Here is a 17838-nt window from a genome sequence, read left to right on the forward strand (position 1 = left end):
AACTATTTCAATCCAATTCATTAAACTCACTAATCCATTAAATCCATTAATCCATTAGTATCCAAATTTCTCATTCATTATATCCATGGATTGGATTGGTTTGGATTGATCCATTAACTTTTATCCATTTTAACACCCCTAATCATACCTTAATTTTAAATATGGTCATTTAATTGCGAAATAAGTTATCATTTAATCGATTTTAGTGGATATTTTTAAAACTCCCAAAAATCAAAACAACCACTATATATACATTATTATCTTCTCTCAAAATAAGAAATTGATACATAGTCTAAAGTAATATTCCTCCATCTCACTTATAAGTTATAACCAAAATGTCTCCCATGAATTGGTATAATCTAAATCAAGGTCACTATGTTGCCTTTGACGATTTACGACTTTAATTTCCCTCTCAACATCTTCTTGGCCGAATAGTTAGAATGTGGGAAGTTCACACCGAAATACTCACCGTAAATGATCGTAATGTTTTCTTCAAAATTTCACTCCTAATGCTTGATGAGAAAGTATCTTTGTATAGTTATTAACATATCAATTATAAATTTTAACATCATTTTTATTTTGATACACAATATAATCTCTCCACCAAAATCATCTTCATCATAACTATCATTTAGTTTTTTTTTTTTTTTTTGTCATCCGAAATTAATTAGAGCTCAAAAGAGTCATTCCTGAGGAATGTTGTTTACATATGTGATATGAATCGGTTATGTATGAATTTTTCGTGCCAGATTATCCGCTTTTACATTAGCATTACGAGAAATTAAAGATAAAGAAAAGGATGAGAATTTTTCCTTGTCGCTCTGGAATTCCTCCAAGTACACTGAAAACGCCGGCCATTCGGTTGGAGAAGACACCATCTTCACCAGATCAGAACAGTCTGTAAGGAACGCTACTTCTTGATTATCTGCACCAATAATCATTCACTTCATCGCCCAAAGAAAAGCCTCGAATTCTGTATGTAATGGAGATAGACTTCTACGGAAGTTGGCAGCTCCCATGGTTGGCGGCTCTCCGTTTGATGATGTACAAAACCATCCTATACCGGAGAACTTAACACTTTCTTTCCACGATCCATCCACAAAGCCATCAACCGTAATACCTCAAGCAACGACATCCACAATAATTCGAATCAAGTGAAGGATCCCCACTCGAGAACGAGTTACCAAATCCACAATACCATTAGTTTCATGATGATGCTCGATTTGGGCTGACTGCCATAATTGTGCTTCTTTTTCCGCTAACCGTAATACCTCTAATGGATCTTTATCAATATTTTCAAAGATTTTTTCATTCATTACTTTCCAAATATACCAGATAATCCATGGAAAGTATGAAGAATCAAATTCCGAAGGAATTCTCCTAAATAAGTGGTCCAAATTCGCAAAAATATACTTCGTTGGAAAAATTCCCATTGCCGTAGGAATCTGGGAAAGTGCCCAAACCTGTCGTACCGGGTGGCACTAAAAGAGTGTATGATTGATTGTTTCCACTAGTTCGCCACATCTGGCACATCCTGTGTCACAATCAATTCCTCTTCTCCTCAAATTTTCCGTAACTGGTACACAACCCGTTAAGCTTTGCCATAAGAAATGACGTATAAATAACTATCATTTAGTTTATAATTTCACTTACAAGAAATGATTAGTTGATACATTAATTTTAACCCTACATATATTTTAGAAAAATGATATATATATATCAATATGTTTATTAATAATATATAAATATATTTTTACTGTAAAATTATTGTTTTTTTTAAATTTATGTATACTTTTAGTTGATAAACATTATCTTTTTAAAAAGTTTAGGCTTATAAGATATAAAAAGTATTTATTTTGACCAACAATTGTTAACATGAAATTTGAAAAACCTTTTTTTTTTTTAATATATTATACATAGACTTAGAACACATCCCCTCTATTATAGCCTCTATCTTTTAATATATGTTGTTACATATTTTACTATATTCATTTTAAACACGCGTTTTACCTAGTTTCATTATAAGATACACCTTTGAGAAAAAAAAAAAGAAAAAAAAAAACCTTCGACTCTTTCATCACTTTTCACAGTCTCATATGTCCAATGCTTTACAAGACTTGCTCTTACTAGAGACTTCAGTGTAAGAGATATCATCCCCTCTATTATAGCCTCTATCTTCTTCCATAGACTTAGAACACATCCTCTCTTCACCGTCAATATTGCTTGGCCCTGAACTTGAAGTATAACCACATGGTTGTGTTCTCATTTGAACAGACCTGAGTAGAGCGGTTCTCCTCAAGTCCCCCGAATGGCAGATATCGCTGGGCGATGATGGAAACCTTCCTTCTGTGTCTGATCCTCTTTGGCGAGACTGTGGAGTAGTAGTAGTAGTTGTTGCATTGGAGATCATGGAGGTAGGACATGTATGTGAATGGTGTACGATTGTTGATGACGGTTGTGGTGAGTTTGTTGAAGTAAGAGGTCTTTGGTATCGGTATGGTGAAACTGGACTAGTTGGGCGGCTCTCGGGTTGCGATGAGCTAGTGCTTGCTGTTGTTGTTGGGTCCTCACAGAATCTCGCTTCGTCCGAGTCTTCTGACATGGGAGAGTATTGTAATGATAAATCATCCCTGTGTTAAGTACGACAGATCAATAAAGCTCATCAGATAGTCATGTTTGAAACTTCACAACCATATTCAACAACAAATGCTCCACTCCAGCATCTCTAATGAGCTAAAAAAAACCACTAGTACCTGCATGAATCTTCTGGTATCAAGTTTCAAACATAAATCGTGAACAAAACATTCTTCAACTCGGTTGTATACTAGTTTCCTTGTTTTTAAGCATTTATAACAACCCATTTAAAGACTACTTTTGAGTACAGACTATAATCACATCTATCACCTAAACTTTGGACTCTGATAAAAAATATAAAAGATACGCCCAAAAGATCAAACACAAAATCTGGGTGAGAGATCTTCAAACCTGTGATAAATAAAGCTCTCAGACCGAGCTGGAGACTCTAACATGTTGACGGGAAGTGAGTCTCCGACTGTTAGTCCGTTTAAACTACACGCCATTATCTACGCAGAAGATGATGGTGAAATCTCAGGACATGTAAACACCAAAAAAATAAGAAAACTAAAGAATGTGAAGCCGTAGAATTAACAGATTTGGTTAACCATCCCAAAAAGAAAGCGATTTCGGAGATACACAAATCCATTAACCCATAAGAATCAACAAACAATTGAATTACGAAGCAAAACGACCAGAATTTCGAAAATCTAAGAGAGGAAAACACAAACCTCGCTAAGATAACGTTTCTGAGAGCGAAGGTTATCAAGATAGACCTCATCTTCCGGATCTCTGGTTCGTTTCCCGCACGGCGACGAAACTGATATCGGAACTGGTGGCTCATTAGCTTCTTGTGTCAGTGACTTTCCTCCTGCAGAATAAAACTCAGACATGAGACAAGAGATTCATGACAATATATCTACTACTTGCACAACACAAATCTAAACTAACAATTGATAGTTTAGTACACAATCCAAATTGCAAATTGCTCATATGACCCTATAAGTTCCAAGAACAAGCGAAAATAGATGGCTAAACACACATTTCGATGAGAAATGAAGGTAAATTAAACATTTAATCGGTTTCTAATTCAATTAATTGATTCAAAGGCGCAAAAACACAGAATTCTTTAGGAGGGATAAAGCAGATAGATTACGGTAAAATTAAAACAGCGATAAGCAACGAATGATCAAAATCGAGTTAAGAATCTGGAAATTGAGGGATTGAAGAGAAGAAGGGACCTGGTTCGGGAGGAATTGAGACGTGAGTACGCTGAGTTGGAGACGACGACGCCATTTTCGATCAAAGCAACGAAGCAGATTCAGTAACGGATGGGTCTTTAGGTTGAAGATAACCGCAACTAGAATTCTTCCTGGTTTTTTTTTTTTGATAAAACGAGGGCTAAGTGCTGCTACATTGATTTTTTTTCTTTCTTTTCTCTTATTTTCTTTCACATATTAATTTTTAAAAACTTAATGTATATATATCTTATTATATAAAGTATGATTTTCAAAGTTAATAACTCACGAGATCGTGACTCGTGTCAAATTTTTCAAACTGAGATTTTGACATGTGTCAAATAAAATTTTCCTTTAAAAAAAAAAAAAAGGTAAAAGGATAATTATAAATTTAAACAGTTTTAAATTGTAAAAAACTAATTATAAGGAAATTGTACATATATTTCCATAAGAGTTTTTGCCATCTAGCAAACTATACATATATATAAAGAATTTATATGTATATTTCCATAAAAATCGAAATTATAAAATTATGTTAAACATTTTATTTATAAGTTACTAACTGTAAAAGAAAAAATTTTAAAATTAGAAAAAAATTTAAGAAAATTATGCAATGAGTTATTATTAATCCTATAAGAAAAATATAGTAAATAGACACCTTTATATAAACAAATAGATTGTCTCATATTTTCTCATTAAACAAACTAATTTCTTAACGATATTATTTCATATCAATTATAAAAAAATACTTCGAATCACGATGTTTTTCTAAAAATAGCATGTGATATTCAAATCTAATGAATATATGGCAATTGAGGCAAATTAATAATTATGAACGGCGATAGACATAGACTAGAGTTATTGTCGGAGAGGCTTGTCTAATGTCGGAGGAGATAAAAAAGGTGGGGTAATAAGAGAAGTTGAGGACAGACTGGAAGTGTAGAGATAGAGTTCAATTCCTCAAAGATCGGACAAAAGAAGTGACCAAGGCACATGTGATGTTGCAAGATCAGTCACGGCGGGCCGGGAGAGAGGAAAGAATGATTAGATGGTTACCGCCAGGGGAAAGCTGGATTAAGTTGAACACGGACGGCGCTTCCCGTGGCAACCCCGGTTTGGCGACAGCGGGAGGTGTATTGCGAGACGGAGATGGGAGTTGGCGTGGTGGTTTTGCTCTGAATATAGGTGTATGCTCAGCCCCGTTGGCGGAGTTATGGGGCGTGTACTATGGTCTCTATATAGCTTGGGAGAAGCGGATTACACGGGTTGAGTTGGAGGTGGACTCGGAGATTGTGGTGGGATTTCTCAAGACAGGGATTAATGATTCTCATCCTTTGTCATTCCTAGTGCGTTTGTGCTATGGCTTTCTGTCGCGTGACTGGATAGTCCGCGTTTCTCACGTGTATAGGGAGGCTAACCGTCTCGCGGACGGGTTAGCTAACTATGCGTTTTCTCTTCCTTTAGGTTTTCATATGCTTGAGTCTAAACCGGATGTGGTGGACTCTATTGTTTATGACGATGCGATCGGGTGCATGCGCCCACGTTATGTTCGTGTGTAATTTTCTTTTAGTTATGTTTCAATAAATTGTGGGGGACTTAGTCCCCCCATCCTACCAAAAAAAAAATAAGAGAAGTTGAGGAAAGAGGATGAGAGGCGGTAGCAGTGGTGTTGGTGTTGATGATGGGGGTTCAAGCTTGGTGGTGGTGGCGGCGGTAAAAATTGATTAAGGTGGTGAGTCGGAATTAGCGAGATTCGGTATTGATGGTGGTGGTGATTGTGATAGTAGTGAGATTTAGTTGTGGTGGTGGGTCAGAGTAGTGAGACTCGGTAGTGATGCCCGACGAATGCGAGAAATTGAGATAGGGAAAAAAATATATAGATATGGTGGTGAAGAAATCCGATGAGAAGGAGAGAAAGAGAAAGAAAGAGGAGTTCAAACAAAAATAAGAGAAATCTAATAAGAGAGATACATAAAGATTTGAGAATTAGAAAGAAGAAAAAACGAAGAAATTTGTAATGTGGGCCTAAACTGAGAAAAGCTATGTAGCAAATTGAGGATATTTCATATTATCAATTAAGTTACATGACATAGATATAGACAGTCTCATATTTCTCTTCTTTTATTGTCACAATTTTATTATGACGTTAAACTTTTCTAAAAAAACATCTATATTTACGTAACTCAGACTACATGTTTACATATTATACATATATCGTTCGTATATTTACGTAACTATATAATTTTATCTTTTCTTATTATCATAGTTTTGTTTTCATCTTGCCCACATTGAAATTATAAGATGTAACACACTCTTCCAATGGATGTAAATAACTTATTAAAATTCAATAATATAACATATGAACATTTATAACTTCATAACTTATAATAAATAAAAAATTATATAATTTTATAAATAGACCAATATTTATATTAGATAATTTATTAATTATTATAACATAACTATAAATAATGTTTTATATTGTGCATTATGCTAATAAATCTATATTTAGAAATAATTATGCTGCATTTGCTAAACTATATATGTTTATAGAATTTTAGTTAAACTTACAAAAATAAAATAAAAATATTAAGAATGATAATCTCGATCGGCAACCTGTGCAACGCACGGGTCCATATCTAGTATATATATATATATTTTATTGTCCTTTATTAACTTTATTGAGAATTACAAGTGATAGCTTTACAATAATACAATCTATACAACCAATACTTATACTAAACAAAATAATCGAAAAAATAAAATTATATGTTACTTTATTGTTTAAGTAAGCCTTACACGCTAACAGATTTATTATTCTGTTAATTTTATTGGTCATATTTGTCATCACTCTAATTTGATCTTTTTGTTTAGCTATCGTCTCTTTTATAAAACCTCAATACGTTTTCTGAAAATCAAAAGGTTGTGATCCATCAGTTACATCGTAAACTATACAAACATTTCCATCTCCCGCGTGAGATGATGGCATTGTTTTGGTCGTAAATATGCCCATGATAGATCCATGATCTCGATTCTCTTGATGATGTTCTTCAAAGAACAGAAACACAAGGTCTTTATGATTTGATTTCATGGCGGTTTCCAAAGCGGTCGCCGTTTTCACAACAAATCTTCACATATTTGTTTCAAACATTGGAAAGCCAGCAAACGGTCACGATGACCACCGGAAACTAACACAAAGCTAACAATGAATGTTAAAATTGACATATCATAGACAAAATATGCCGGAATAAATACGGCGTAGCTATGAGAAATTGCATTTCGGTAAGAGATCCAACACATCCAAAGGCACATATTCACTTCCATAGATCGTCCACCATGGATGTCGAACAGAGACACTTTGAATCCAAACATAATTGTTTTTTTTTTTAGATCTAAAAGTAAATTCAAAATTACAAAATAGCAGAAGAAATTCGGACTTACAAATCCAGAATTTAGAGAAAACACTTTATTTAGATTAAAACAAAAAGTAGAGTAGAATTAAAGAAAAGAAATGGAATCGCCGACAATTGCCGGCGGCCCTAAACACAAAAATTTAGAGAATTTACATAGCCTACAAGCAAAATGTTTAATCAAATAAGACTTTAGTTTGAAAAGAAAACTAAATTAGAAGGTTTTAGTTTTGCTAGAGTATGTGCTCAAACATTGTATTTGTAATTCATATGAAAACATGCAATTGCAACTTTTTACTTCTGAATTTGATGTCGTTGATGATGGCTTCCACATAGATATTTGAAACTTTTCCATGAAGAATATCTATCAACACTTTACAATCTCATTCAAAAATGACCTTTACAAACATCATTCTCCAAGCATATCGAATTGCCGATAGGAATTTTGCTGCTTTGGCTTATTGCTGATCCTCAATATTGAACTCCAAGATAATGTGTGTTGTTATAGTAAGTAAATTTATGTGTTCTTTAGTCCAAACTCCATATTGTTCAGGTAATCCCGAGAATTTACATCCACCACTGTTGGCGTCGGATCCTGAATCTCGGTTCGGAATCCAGGAGAAGATAGCCACATAACCGTCATTTTAGCATTAGAGGACCCACAATTTAATGCCTAAGCTGAAACTCTTGCACATGTCAAAAAGAGCTTGTTTAAGTATGACGAAACCAAGGGATATATAGTTCGAATTCAAAGGACGATCTAAGCATATAAAAGCCCGAGGACAGCAACGAATTCGAATGTGTGGTTGATGTCTTCAGCAGCATAGCACTGTTGGTACATATTGTCAATTATGATTTCTCTTGATTTGAAACGTGTTTTAGTAAATATGAGTTTCCAACTAAAAAATAATTGACAATGAGTAGAGAGGTCCGTGTACCTTATATACTAATCACTACAAAAAAAGTGTGCATTGATAGCATATTAGGATAGCACGGATTTTGCAAATGCTATTAAAGATGATATCGAGGGATTTGTAACTATATCGTAGCATTTGAAAAATGCTAAGCCCTATAATAGCAAAGAAGAGACGTGGAATCACTTATGACCGCCAAAACTTTGCAAATATTTCACAAAAACCGCTTAACACTTTAGCAAAATTTTTTTTTTTTTAAATTATTAAGAGACAACCCTAATTTCTATCTTCTTCTCCTTCATCGTTCTCTCCTCCTATACCTCTCTATTCTTCTTTTCTCCTCTCTCGCTTACTCTCTTCCTCTGATTATGCAACCCTAGATCTATTAGATTTTATCAGTTTCGCTTCAGATTTCAGATCCATTATCTCTTTGTCACCCTCGCTTTCATCCCCAAATTTATCTTAATCTTCTTCAATTTGATGAAATCTTCAGTCTCCATCTTCGTCGGTGGTCTGAGATAGCCTTAAACCATAAATTTAATTTCGGTGGCTGAAACGTAGGTGAAACCCAAACCATCTTCGTCGCTTGGTTCTTCGTAGCTGAAAGGTTTCTCGATCAATTGCTTAATCCTTCTCGCTCCGACTCCCGTCTTTCTCTTTCTCTCGGCTCCATATGTACGATTTTGTTAGGATTCACTAGATTTATTAGCAATTGTAGATGAATTTGGGTTAGATTGATTTAGCAGTGAGATAATGATTTCGATTTAGAAAGCAAAAAGTCTCCATCGAGTTCTTCTAGTGAGTTTTTACATATCTATTTTCATACATCATAGAACTCTCCCTTTTTCTACTCTAATATCTTACTTGTTTCCCAGATACAATGAATCCTCAAATACTTCCAGAGCTCTTTTCCATTTAGTGAGAGTGGCAAGAGAGCAAAGCTCAAGAAATAACCAAGAGAGGTCTGTCTTTCCGCTTTTTCTTTGTTTTTTTTTCAATGAACATGATGGAGTCTTTACTCACGTAGTTCTTAGGATTCAAGCAAACCATGCCTTATTTATGGACTGTCGCAATGTCTCCTCTTTGGTATATATGTGCAGTCTTTGAAAAATGTTTGCAATTGTTCATGTTTACTCTATTAAGATGTCGTTACTTTTCTCATTTTCTCATTGCTGCTTCAAATGGTTCATGTGTACTCTATTAAGATTTGTTAGGATGTGATCTTTAAGAATTTAATTTGGTTACTTTAGTCTAGGTTGTTGCGACTTAGATAACGATTACTCTACAGATTTGTAATGTTAATGGTAATGTTTCATACTTGATCCTTTATTGGAGTCTGTTTTTTATGGCTTCTGATGATTGTGGAAGTGGAAATAGCTTTCCAGATTGATGGCTGCAGGTTTTGATTTTCTGTTACAGGTTTTAGTTTATGAATTTTCAGGTTTTGGTTTCTAAATTTGCAAGTTTTGGTTGTCTAAGTCACAAGTTTTGGGTTTCTCTGGTTAGCTACTACATTTTTATTTCATACACACGTTATTTTTTTTAACTTACATGGGTTCTGTTTTTGACAGTGAAGGGACAAAAGGTTAATACTAGTCCTAGCTAGTAATTGTACTCTCATGTGCTTGGATTCATTGAGAAAGCAGGAGATAAAGAAAGGCTTTTGAAGTGGAGTTTGAGTGATACCTGGAATGGGTATAGATTCTTACTATCACTTAATCTTGTTTAGATCTGTTTCTCGTCTTGTGTGTTATATACGTATAATCTAATCTTTTGTGTATTTAGCAATCACAAATGTGGTAACAATCTCTACGATCCTGAAGCACAATGGACTAGCAACATAGAAGAGTAAGTAAAATTTCCTTTCTTATCATCAACGTTTATTTTTTGTAAATCATAATTCAGTAATCTGTTTTCCCTTTGTTCCATGTTTGCCAACAGAGGTGTTAACGTTGTTGACTGTGGGAATGAAAGACAAGAACAAAGGAAGCATGGTCCAGAAGCCTAAGGCAAGTTTCTTTTAATATTTTTTTTAAGGCTGGTGAATAAGCTACAACAGAAGCTGTTTAGGTCATTGGATTGTCTTTGAAGTCTGATGCTAAAAAGACCATCATGAATCTCAGGTTCCCTCTTTTTCTCACGGTTTTCTAGCCATTATCTTGTAGAAGTAATTGAGAAAGTCACTTGCTTTTACTCATACAAAGACATCCAACTTCAAAAAGAGAACTGAACTGCAGAAAATATAGAGAAGGCAGTGAAATGAGAATTGCTTGGAATGAGACATCATCCTAAGTCCTTGGAGGGAGGGAAAGAGCAAACCAATGGAGTTCTTTGTTTAGTCCATCTGAATTGCAGTACTTATGACGTTGTTTATGACCTTTGTTTTTATAACAAATGGTGTTAAATGCTGAACTATTTTGTAAAATTACAATTATGTATTTTTTGATGATCTATGAAAAGAAACGTGCTTTCAACAAATTTTTTTTGTAGCATATAATTATTTGGATTTTAAATTTATAGATTTAAAATAATTTTGCAATTCATCATTTTATAATGTAGCACATAAAAATTGCTACACAAAAATATAATATAGCAAAAATTATGAGTTATAAAAAATTATATTAAAGCATTCGATTAGTGCTATACTAGAAGGACTTATAATAGCACGACAAAAAATGCTTTTGTATGGGTGATACCTACTATAGCTGCCGAGAACATAGCGTTTGTGAATTCGCTATCTATAACGTAAGATAGCATATTTTTAGCGCTATCAATGAACAAATTTCTTGTAGTGAATCCATAACTATTTCAATCTCTGTGTTGAACATTTTTAATAATGTGTTTCAGCCCCTAGAGCCTTTGATATTTTTCGCTAAAGAAAGTATTTGAGTTTATGCATGCTCTTTAACTTCCATATTCATTTTTTAATTCTCGAGAACCCTTACAGATCGGAGCTCTCCCATTCAATGACTTAGAAGAGGTCATGACTCATGATTATGTAATGCTCTTCAAATCCACATATATTACATTATATTTCCTTGTAATAGATAAATTCTTGTTAAGTGTCATATAACCCAAAAAGAAATCTTCGAGTAACCCAATTGTGAATTAGACCGAGCGACCCGTTGTAACATCCCGATTTCAGGAAATATGATGGTGCATGAAGAGTGGTTAAAAGAATTGATTTGTTCACCTATATCACCAAAGTGCACTTTTCTTTTTGGTCAAACATCACTCCACAATTAAACGTGTTTGAGTTAGATCGATTTCAAGATGGGTGACCTACTAGAAAATGATTGTTTGTATCATGCGAATGAGGACAAAACATATGAAACACTACAAGAAATGTGGGTATTAATAGCGGCCGAAAAACGCAATAATTCATCTACCATAGCGTTTCCTTAAGCGCTCTAACATCGCCCGTTATAGAAAGTCGGACACTTTTGATAGCGGTTTTGCGCTGTGCAATAGTTAAGTATACAACGATAGCGTTGTCTTATGTGCAATTGTTAATGTTTATAATAGCGTGATAAAGATGTTATTAAAACTCGTTAATTAGATTTTACCTATAACAAAGATAGCAAATGTTTTGTGTTATTAGTTTGTTTTTAAATTATTCAAAATAATAAATAATTACGGATTATTTTTTAATTTAAATATAATATTTGTAAAAAAAAAATAATTTCGAATATTTGTAAAAAAAAATACCATTAAAATTAATACAAAATATATAAATATTAAAATGTTTAGTAACCCATTTCAAATTTCATTGTTTACAAAAACCATTGAAGTAGTTCTATGTATTTTGGGAGATTTTGGTGTTGGTGGTAAACGCGGAGACTCTATTGAAATAGTTCTCTGTGTTCTTGGTGATGCCATTGGCACATTTGCTGCAGTGGCTGATGCCGACCCAGCTTCAACTTGCTCCATTGATGTCTCGTGCGCTGCTACCAGTTCCCCAAAATCTTGCCTGAAAGTTTGTGCATTTCGCTGAGAACTGAAGCTAACAATGAAGACTTCCCTGACCCCAACGGTCCCTACAATCGCAGGCTCCCCTTTCTTAACCTCAAAGTTAATGTTTTCAATTGCAGGCTCGTCGTCTTCATCATCCCAACTAAAACTTCCATCTTTGATCTCCACAGCGACATTCCCATCACACCCTTGACTCCTTTCCAGTCTCTTCCGATAGCTCTCTGCTCATCATGTAAGCGTCGTCCAAAAAAACTATCCTGTTAACAATAAAGAGAGAAATCAAACTTATGATATCATGACAACAGAACAAGGAACCAGAGATTCAGACAACAAACAAAGAAACAAACCTTGGAGTTCTCGTTGTTTGTAATTGAATCCCACTTCTCCTGAACCTCTGCTGGAATTTTTAACAGAATCTTGCTTCTTCTCTTCTTCTTCCTCTTCGTCTTCTCAAGACCAGACTCATCTTTCTTCCTCTGTCTCTTCTTCCCTACTTTGTCATTAAAATCAGTCGTAGGTTCCTTAAAATTGCCAAGATCTTCTTCGCCTTCGTCTGCAAATTCAGGAACATAAATCTGACTTTTTATCTAATCTCCTCCTTGTGATATCCGTCAGAGAGATGACTGGACCCATAAACCCAAATACACGATTGAAATCTGCCTTGAACAACGGCACGCGTGGTATCTTCCGGCGCCGTTTTGAGGTCCAGATAAGTCTCCCCGACCTTCTCTCCCTCGAATGAGATGATTGGAAGAGTCGCTAGCTGAGATGCAACAGAGAGCGGTTTCAATGCTTTGCCGGAGCCGAATTTTGAAACGGAAATGTAGGTTTTAGGGATTTGGTGAGAGGAAGATAAAAAGAGAGAAGAGGAGAAGAAAGATAGCAAATTTTGGGCTGTTGCAGAGGAAGCCATTGTTGGTCGATGAGCTCACCTATCTCAACGAAGAAGAAGAAGACTGAAAGTTTTAACCTATCCCATAAGATGTAAGATCTAAGAACAGATCGTACTAAGGAAGAGAAAGCCAAAAGGAAAAGAAGTTTTAACCAAAAAAAAAAGAAAAGAAGGAGAAACGTTTAGCCGTCGGATTAAATTCATCAACGGTGGAGAATAAGCCCAGACTGCAATCTCGGTAGTTACTCCTTATTGGCTAAGAACATGAACGGCTCAGATCAAATCAGCGAGACAGATCAACGGTGTATATTAATCACGTCAACAATAAGAAAGGACGGCTCAGATCAAAGTCGGCGCGATCTAACGGTGTAGGATTCGTCCCAAAATGTGGGAGGTGAGTTCTCATTGGCTAATAATGAAAAAATCAGAAAGTTATCATATAAAATTGTTTATTAATGAAAAAAATAGAAATTATTTCTTTAAAAATTCAATATAAGTATTTCAATTTTTAGAATATTTTTTCTTATAAGTATAAAATTTTAAAATTAAGAACAATTAATATAAATTAGTATTCCAACTATCTAACTTATATGTTCATAAACACTAGGGCATAGTTTAGGGTTTAGGGTTTAAACTTTGGGGTTTAGATTTTTTTACTCAAGTTAGATAGTTTTTGGATTTTAATTTAGGATTTTAACTTTAATTTAGGGTTTAAAGATTTAATTTAATTAGGATTTTAACTTTAATTTAGGGTTTAGTGTTTAGGGTTTAGGATTAAAGATTTAATTTAATTAGGATTTTAACTTTAATTTAGGGTTTATAGACTTAATTTAGGAATTTAATTTTTTTATCATAATATTACAAAATGTACCAATATATACCATAATATTACACAATGTACCATTACCATAATCTAATTTCACAATACTAATATTACATAATCTAATAAGTTTCTTATACACATCCAAGCTATATACAGAACTAGAGAAATTGAAATCAAATGCATGAAACGACAATTACAAAATGTCAATTGAAGTTTACAAATGTTAAGTAAACACGTTTATAACTTGATTTGCTAGAAACTCCATCTCCATATCGGGAATCACCTTGTGAGACGCTTGTGCTGCTTGAATGAATCGCCTGAAACACAAAACAAGAAAATGACCTTAACACTTTTTCGAAATTTTTTGATAGGAAATGTAATAGTGATAGAGTTTACCTGAGAAACGTTTTGGTGGTGGGAACAAGTGGTAATGACTCAGAATCTTGAGATTTTTGTTCAAACCTCTGCAACATGAACATTTTCATATATACTTGGAGCATAAAAGCTGTAAAACTCAAGATCTTAGTTCATGCTTGTACCTGCAACAAAAATAGAGGATTCAACACAAAGATAGTGATTTTGCTAGGCAAAAGAAGCTGAATGACTCTTTCTTCCTTACAGTTGCACGAAGGTTAGAAGAGTTTGGTGCCAAATGATAGGCATTACTCAGTTCACTGACACATATTACTCAGAAATTTTAGAATTGAATTTGTCATCAATCAGAATGTTGCTAGACTTAATGTCTCTGTGCACACATGATCTGAAACCACGAACTATGATACTTAGAGCACACATTCAATTTATTATTACTACTGAGCTATATCTAATCAATTTATTACCTGATTATTACTACTGAGCTATATCTAAACATATTCATATGCACATAATGAAACATGTGAACAGAACCTATGTGTATTTACCTAATTATAGAAGCTGCAGCATTCTCTGGACAACCAAAACTACTTCCTCCTGCAGAGGACATTCAAATTGGAGAATCTCACATATTATACAGCTTAAAAATTGGCAAAGATGTTGTTTGTCAATTAGACTTCTCAGATTCTTTTTATCTTCAGATCTTAGTTCATGCTTGTACATACACTTAAGCATATAAAGGGATCGTATTGAGACAGTATCACTATTAACAGTTCTAGGACATCAAATCAGAGAACAAGCAAAGATAAATCCGAAATAACAGTTCTAGGACATCAAAATTTCTGCAGCTACTGAGCAAACTAAGAAGCTACAGATGACAATCAAAGCAATACAGATCCTAAAACATATGCAAACGACCTTTATGCAAGACAAGTATGTAAATTTTGTCTTATGAACATTGAACTAGAGGGTTAAAGAAAGAACCTGCTGTAAGTATCATCAGTATCTTCAACTAAATGATAACTCTGCAAAGCCTTAGCGTTGATCACAGCCTCCATGCCAGATGGGTCTTTCAAAAACTCATTGAAAGCCAGCTTCTTTTCTCCATTAATCTGTAGCTTAATCCTCTATTACCTTTGCTACTTTTGCACCACAAGCTGCAGCAAGTATTGAAGATCCAGTTGATATATTGACTGTGTTTGCTCCATCACCACCTATTCCAACTATGTCCACAGCATCGACTAATCCTTCCACTTTCCTGGCATGCTTCATCATTGCCCTAGCCAACCCCACAATCTACCCAACATCGTTTGTTTACTTAGTGAAGTGCTTTACTTAGTGAAGTGCTATAATTTAGAATTATGTATGTTTTTTGTATACGCCTAGCTTGACTTACTTCTTCGTATGTCTCTCCTTTAGCTCTCAGGAGAACCAGAAAGGCACTAATTAGTGCCTCGTTTGCCTCGTTCAGCAAAAACTCGAGAGATGATTCAGCCTCAGCTTCAGATAGATCAACCCGATCAATCAAAGTCTCAATCAACTGAGAGAAAAAAAAATAGAACAGATCAAACACATTATGAGAACATAGTAATCTCAATATCTAGATATCTATCTTCAAAGCCATTGGAAGCTCAACAAACTAAAATTCTTTAAAATCCAATCAAGTAATACGTAATACAGTGTCACTCAAATCCAAGCCATACAAATGAAATTTAAAGAACATATAAGACCAAACATGTTTAGTCAGCATGAAGCAAGTGAGTCAATCTATAAGTCAGAAAAAAAAACAGATACAGATATTAACTAGTAGATTTATCAAAGACCTAGAAACAAGGGATTAAAATCAAAATCTCACCTGGTTGAAAGATTTGATGGAAGAAAGAGTGGCATTTTCACAAACATTTGGCAGAGCTTCAGGTGCACTGAAACCACTGATTCCACCGCTCAAACCAAGATTCTGAGAGCAAACGAAAGAACTGTAGCAATTCAAGGGGTCAAGAGCACAATTAGATTGCTAGATTTACATTAAGTGACCACAAACAATTCCAGAGGATGTGTGTTACTCTAAGAAACAGACACAAAACCCAAAAATGGAGGCTTTACCTGCGACTAAAGGAAGATTGGGCATCTCCTCGAATTGGGGACACAACTCCGATCGATGAGAATCGTCGCCGACTCAATGTCGGATAAATTCTAACTCCGGTCAGGTTGGTTTTTCTGAAACTACTGGACCCATCATCTGCGGCGTTGACCAAAGTTAAGATCCCTGTTGTTGACTGTGACAAATCGAGAGAAATCGAGAGAGACAAAGTGATTTTTGCCTTAGGAAAAAAAATGAAAAAGTGATTTTCTTGTTTTAATTTATTTTGCCTTAGCCAAATTTCTCATTTTTCCCTCTTAACATTTTCAATAGCGGGAATTACACTTTAGTAACCCGAAACTTGGCCGCGTGAATTTCATTTATCCCGCTTCAATCATTTATAGCGTTTACAATTCACAAAACGCTATCGAATAAGTCAAACATAGCAGAGACATTAAAAACGCTATCTTTTAGTGCTATCAATACCCACATTTCCTGTAGTGAAAATATCATATACTGATTTGTATGGTGGGTAAACAAGACTTTAAAGCCTCCGAAAATAGCGAACCGATCGTCGTACACAGATGGACCACGAACCAAAAGAACACGTAGAGTTTACTAAAGATGGCGGTCAGAGCTTGACACTCGCTCCCTAGTTTGTAGAAGTCGATGACTCCACTCATTTGTTTCAAAAAAAAGAAAAAAGAAACAGATAAGTTATCTAGCTGAGAACAATCATGTATTCTAAATTACAAAGCTTTGATTATAAAACTTTTAAAAACTGGTAATATATCTATTGTGATTGGTAACCGTCAAAACTGTATACTTTTTGTAACGCTTTATACAGCTTTGTAAAGTGGTTACCAATCAATGTCTATATCATTCTCTATAAACTAGAAATAAGGTCATCTTCTTACGTATCCTAAAAGAAAACAAAAAGTGATGTATTGGATGAGTTTATTTTTTAAGATTTCTTTACTTTCTAGTTTCTTCTTCTTTAGTCTTATTACCTAAGCAGCATGGAAGCGTGACGAAAGCTCCGATTCTCGCTTCGGAAGCGGAAGCGGGAGCGGGAGCGCTCGGAATCGTTCGGAAGCGCTATGGAATCGCGATTCTCAAAAAGGTGAATTTGGAAGCTCACGGGAAACGCATGATTCCGATTTGGAACCGCACAAAAAGAGAATGGAAGCGTCGAATGATTAATTTGAATATGGATATGTGTTGATTGATGCGGTCTGCGTTTACAAACCCTTCGTGGTGTATCGAAGAAGAAGAAGATGAAGTCTATGGGCTGGACGTTTTTGTTTTTGGGCCTGTGGTAGTGAGAAGGCCCATCAATGTGTAAGTGTGTTTTGTCTACTTTGTCGATGTTTTTTAGAGTTCCAAAGCAGGTGAATGAGTGTCCTAGGGTGGCTGTAGTGTGTAGTAGGCTATTGACTATTGAGTACGTGTGGTACTTCCTGAATAAAGAGAGAGAGATTGTATCAAAAAAAAAATATGTATCTTTGCAATATTGGGTTACTTTTATCTTTGCAATATTTAAATTATGTATTTGGATAGTTG

General features: G+C 34.7%; 2 protein-coding genes and 1 long non-coding RNA gene across 7 annotated transcripts; 1 reads left to right on the top strand and 2 right to left on the bottom strand.

The window, feature by feature from the left end:
* Positions 1-1963: 1963 nt before the first annotated feature.
* On the bottom strand, positions 1964-3983 carry LOC9314975. Its single transcript, XM_002880680.2, has 4 exons — positions 3816-3983; positions 3306-3445; positions 2986-3083; positions 1964-2630 (listed from the first exon to the last, which is right to left on the bottom strand). Exons 1-4 carry the CDS (start codon positions 3868-3870, stop codon positions 2093-2095), a joined length of 831 nt encoding a protein of 276 aa, XP_002880726.1. The 5' UTR covers positions 3871-3983; the 3' UTR covers positions 1964-2092.
* A 4433-nt stretch (positions 3984-8416) lies between these two features.
* Positions 8417-10614, top strand: LOC110228928. 5 transcript variants are annotated; one of them, XR_002332427.1, is made up of 6 exons: positions 8417-8743; positions 9012-9098; positions 9578-9637; positions 9708-9831; positions 9922-9984; positions 10078-10614. It is a non-coding gene; the product is annotated as an uncharacterized LOC110228928 (long non-coding RNA). The 5 variants fall into 5 exon arrangements; XR_002332429.1 differs by lacking the exon at positions 9578-9637 and having other exon boundaries at positions 8419-8743; positions 9713-9831; XR_002332426.1 differs by lacking the exon at positions 9578-9637 and having other exon boundaries at positions 8420-8743.
* Positions 10615-14046: 3432 nt separating this feature from the next.
* Positions 14047-15918, bottom strand: LOC9316794 (anthranilate phosphoribosyltransferase, chloroplastic). Its single transcript, XM_021027939.1, has 5 exons — positions 15874-15918; positions 15592-15735; positions 15330-15491; positions 14220-14287; positions 14047-14140 (listed from the first exon to the last, which is right to left on the bottom strand). Exons 1-5 carry the CDS (start codon positions 15916-15918, stop codon positions 14047-14049), a joined length of 513 nt encoding a protein of 170 aa, XP_020883598.1.
* Positions 15919-17838: the final 1920 nt, after the last annotated feature.

Source organism: Arabidopsis lyrata (assembly GCF_000004255.2).
Source record: "Arabidopsis lyrata subsp. lyrata unplaced genomic scaffold ARALYscaffold_4, whole genome shotgun sequence".
NCBI lineage: Eukaryota > Viridiplantae > Streptophyta > Magnoliopsida > Brassicales > Brassicaceae > Arabidopsis > Arabidopsis lyrata.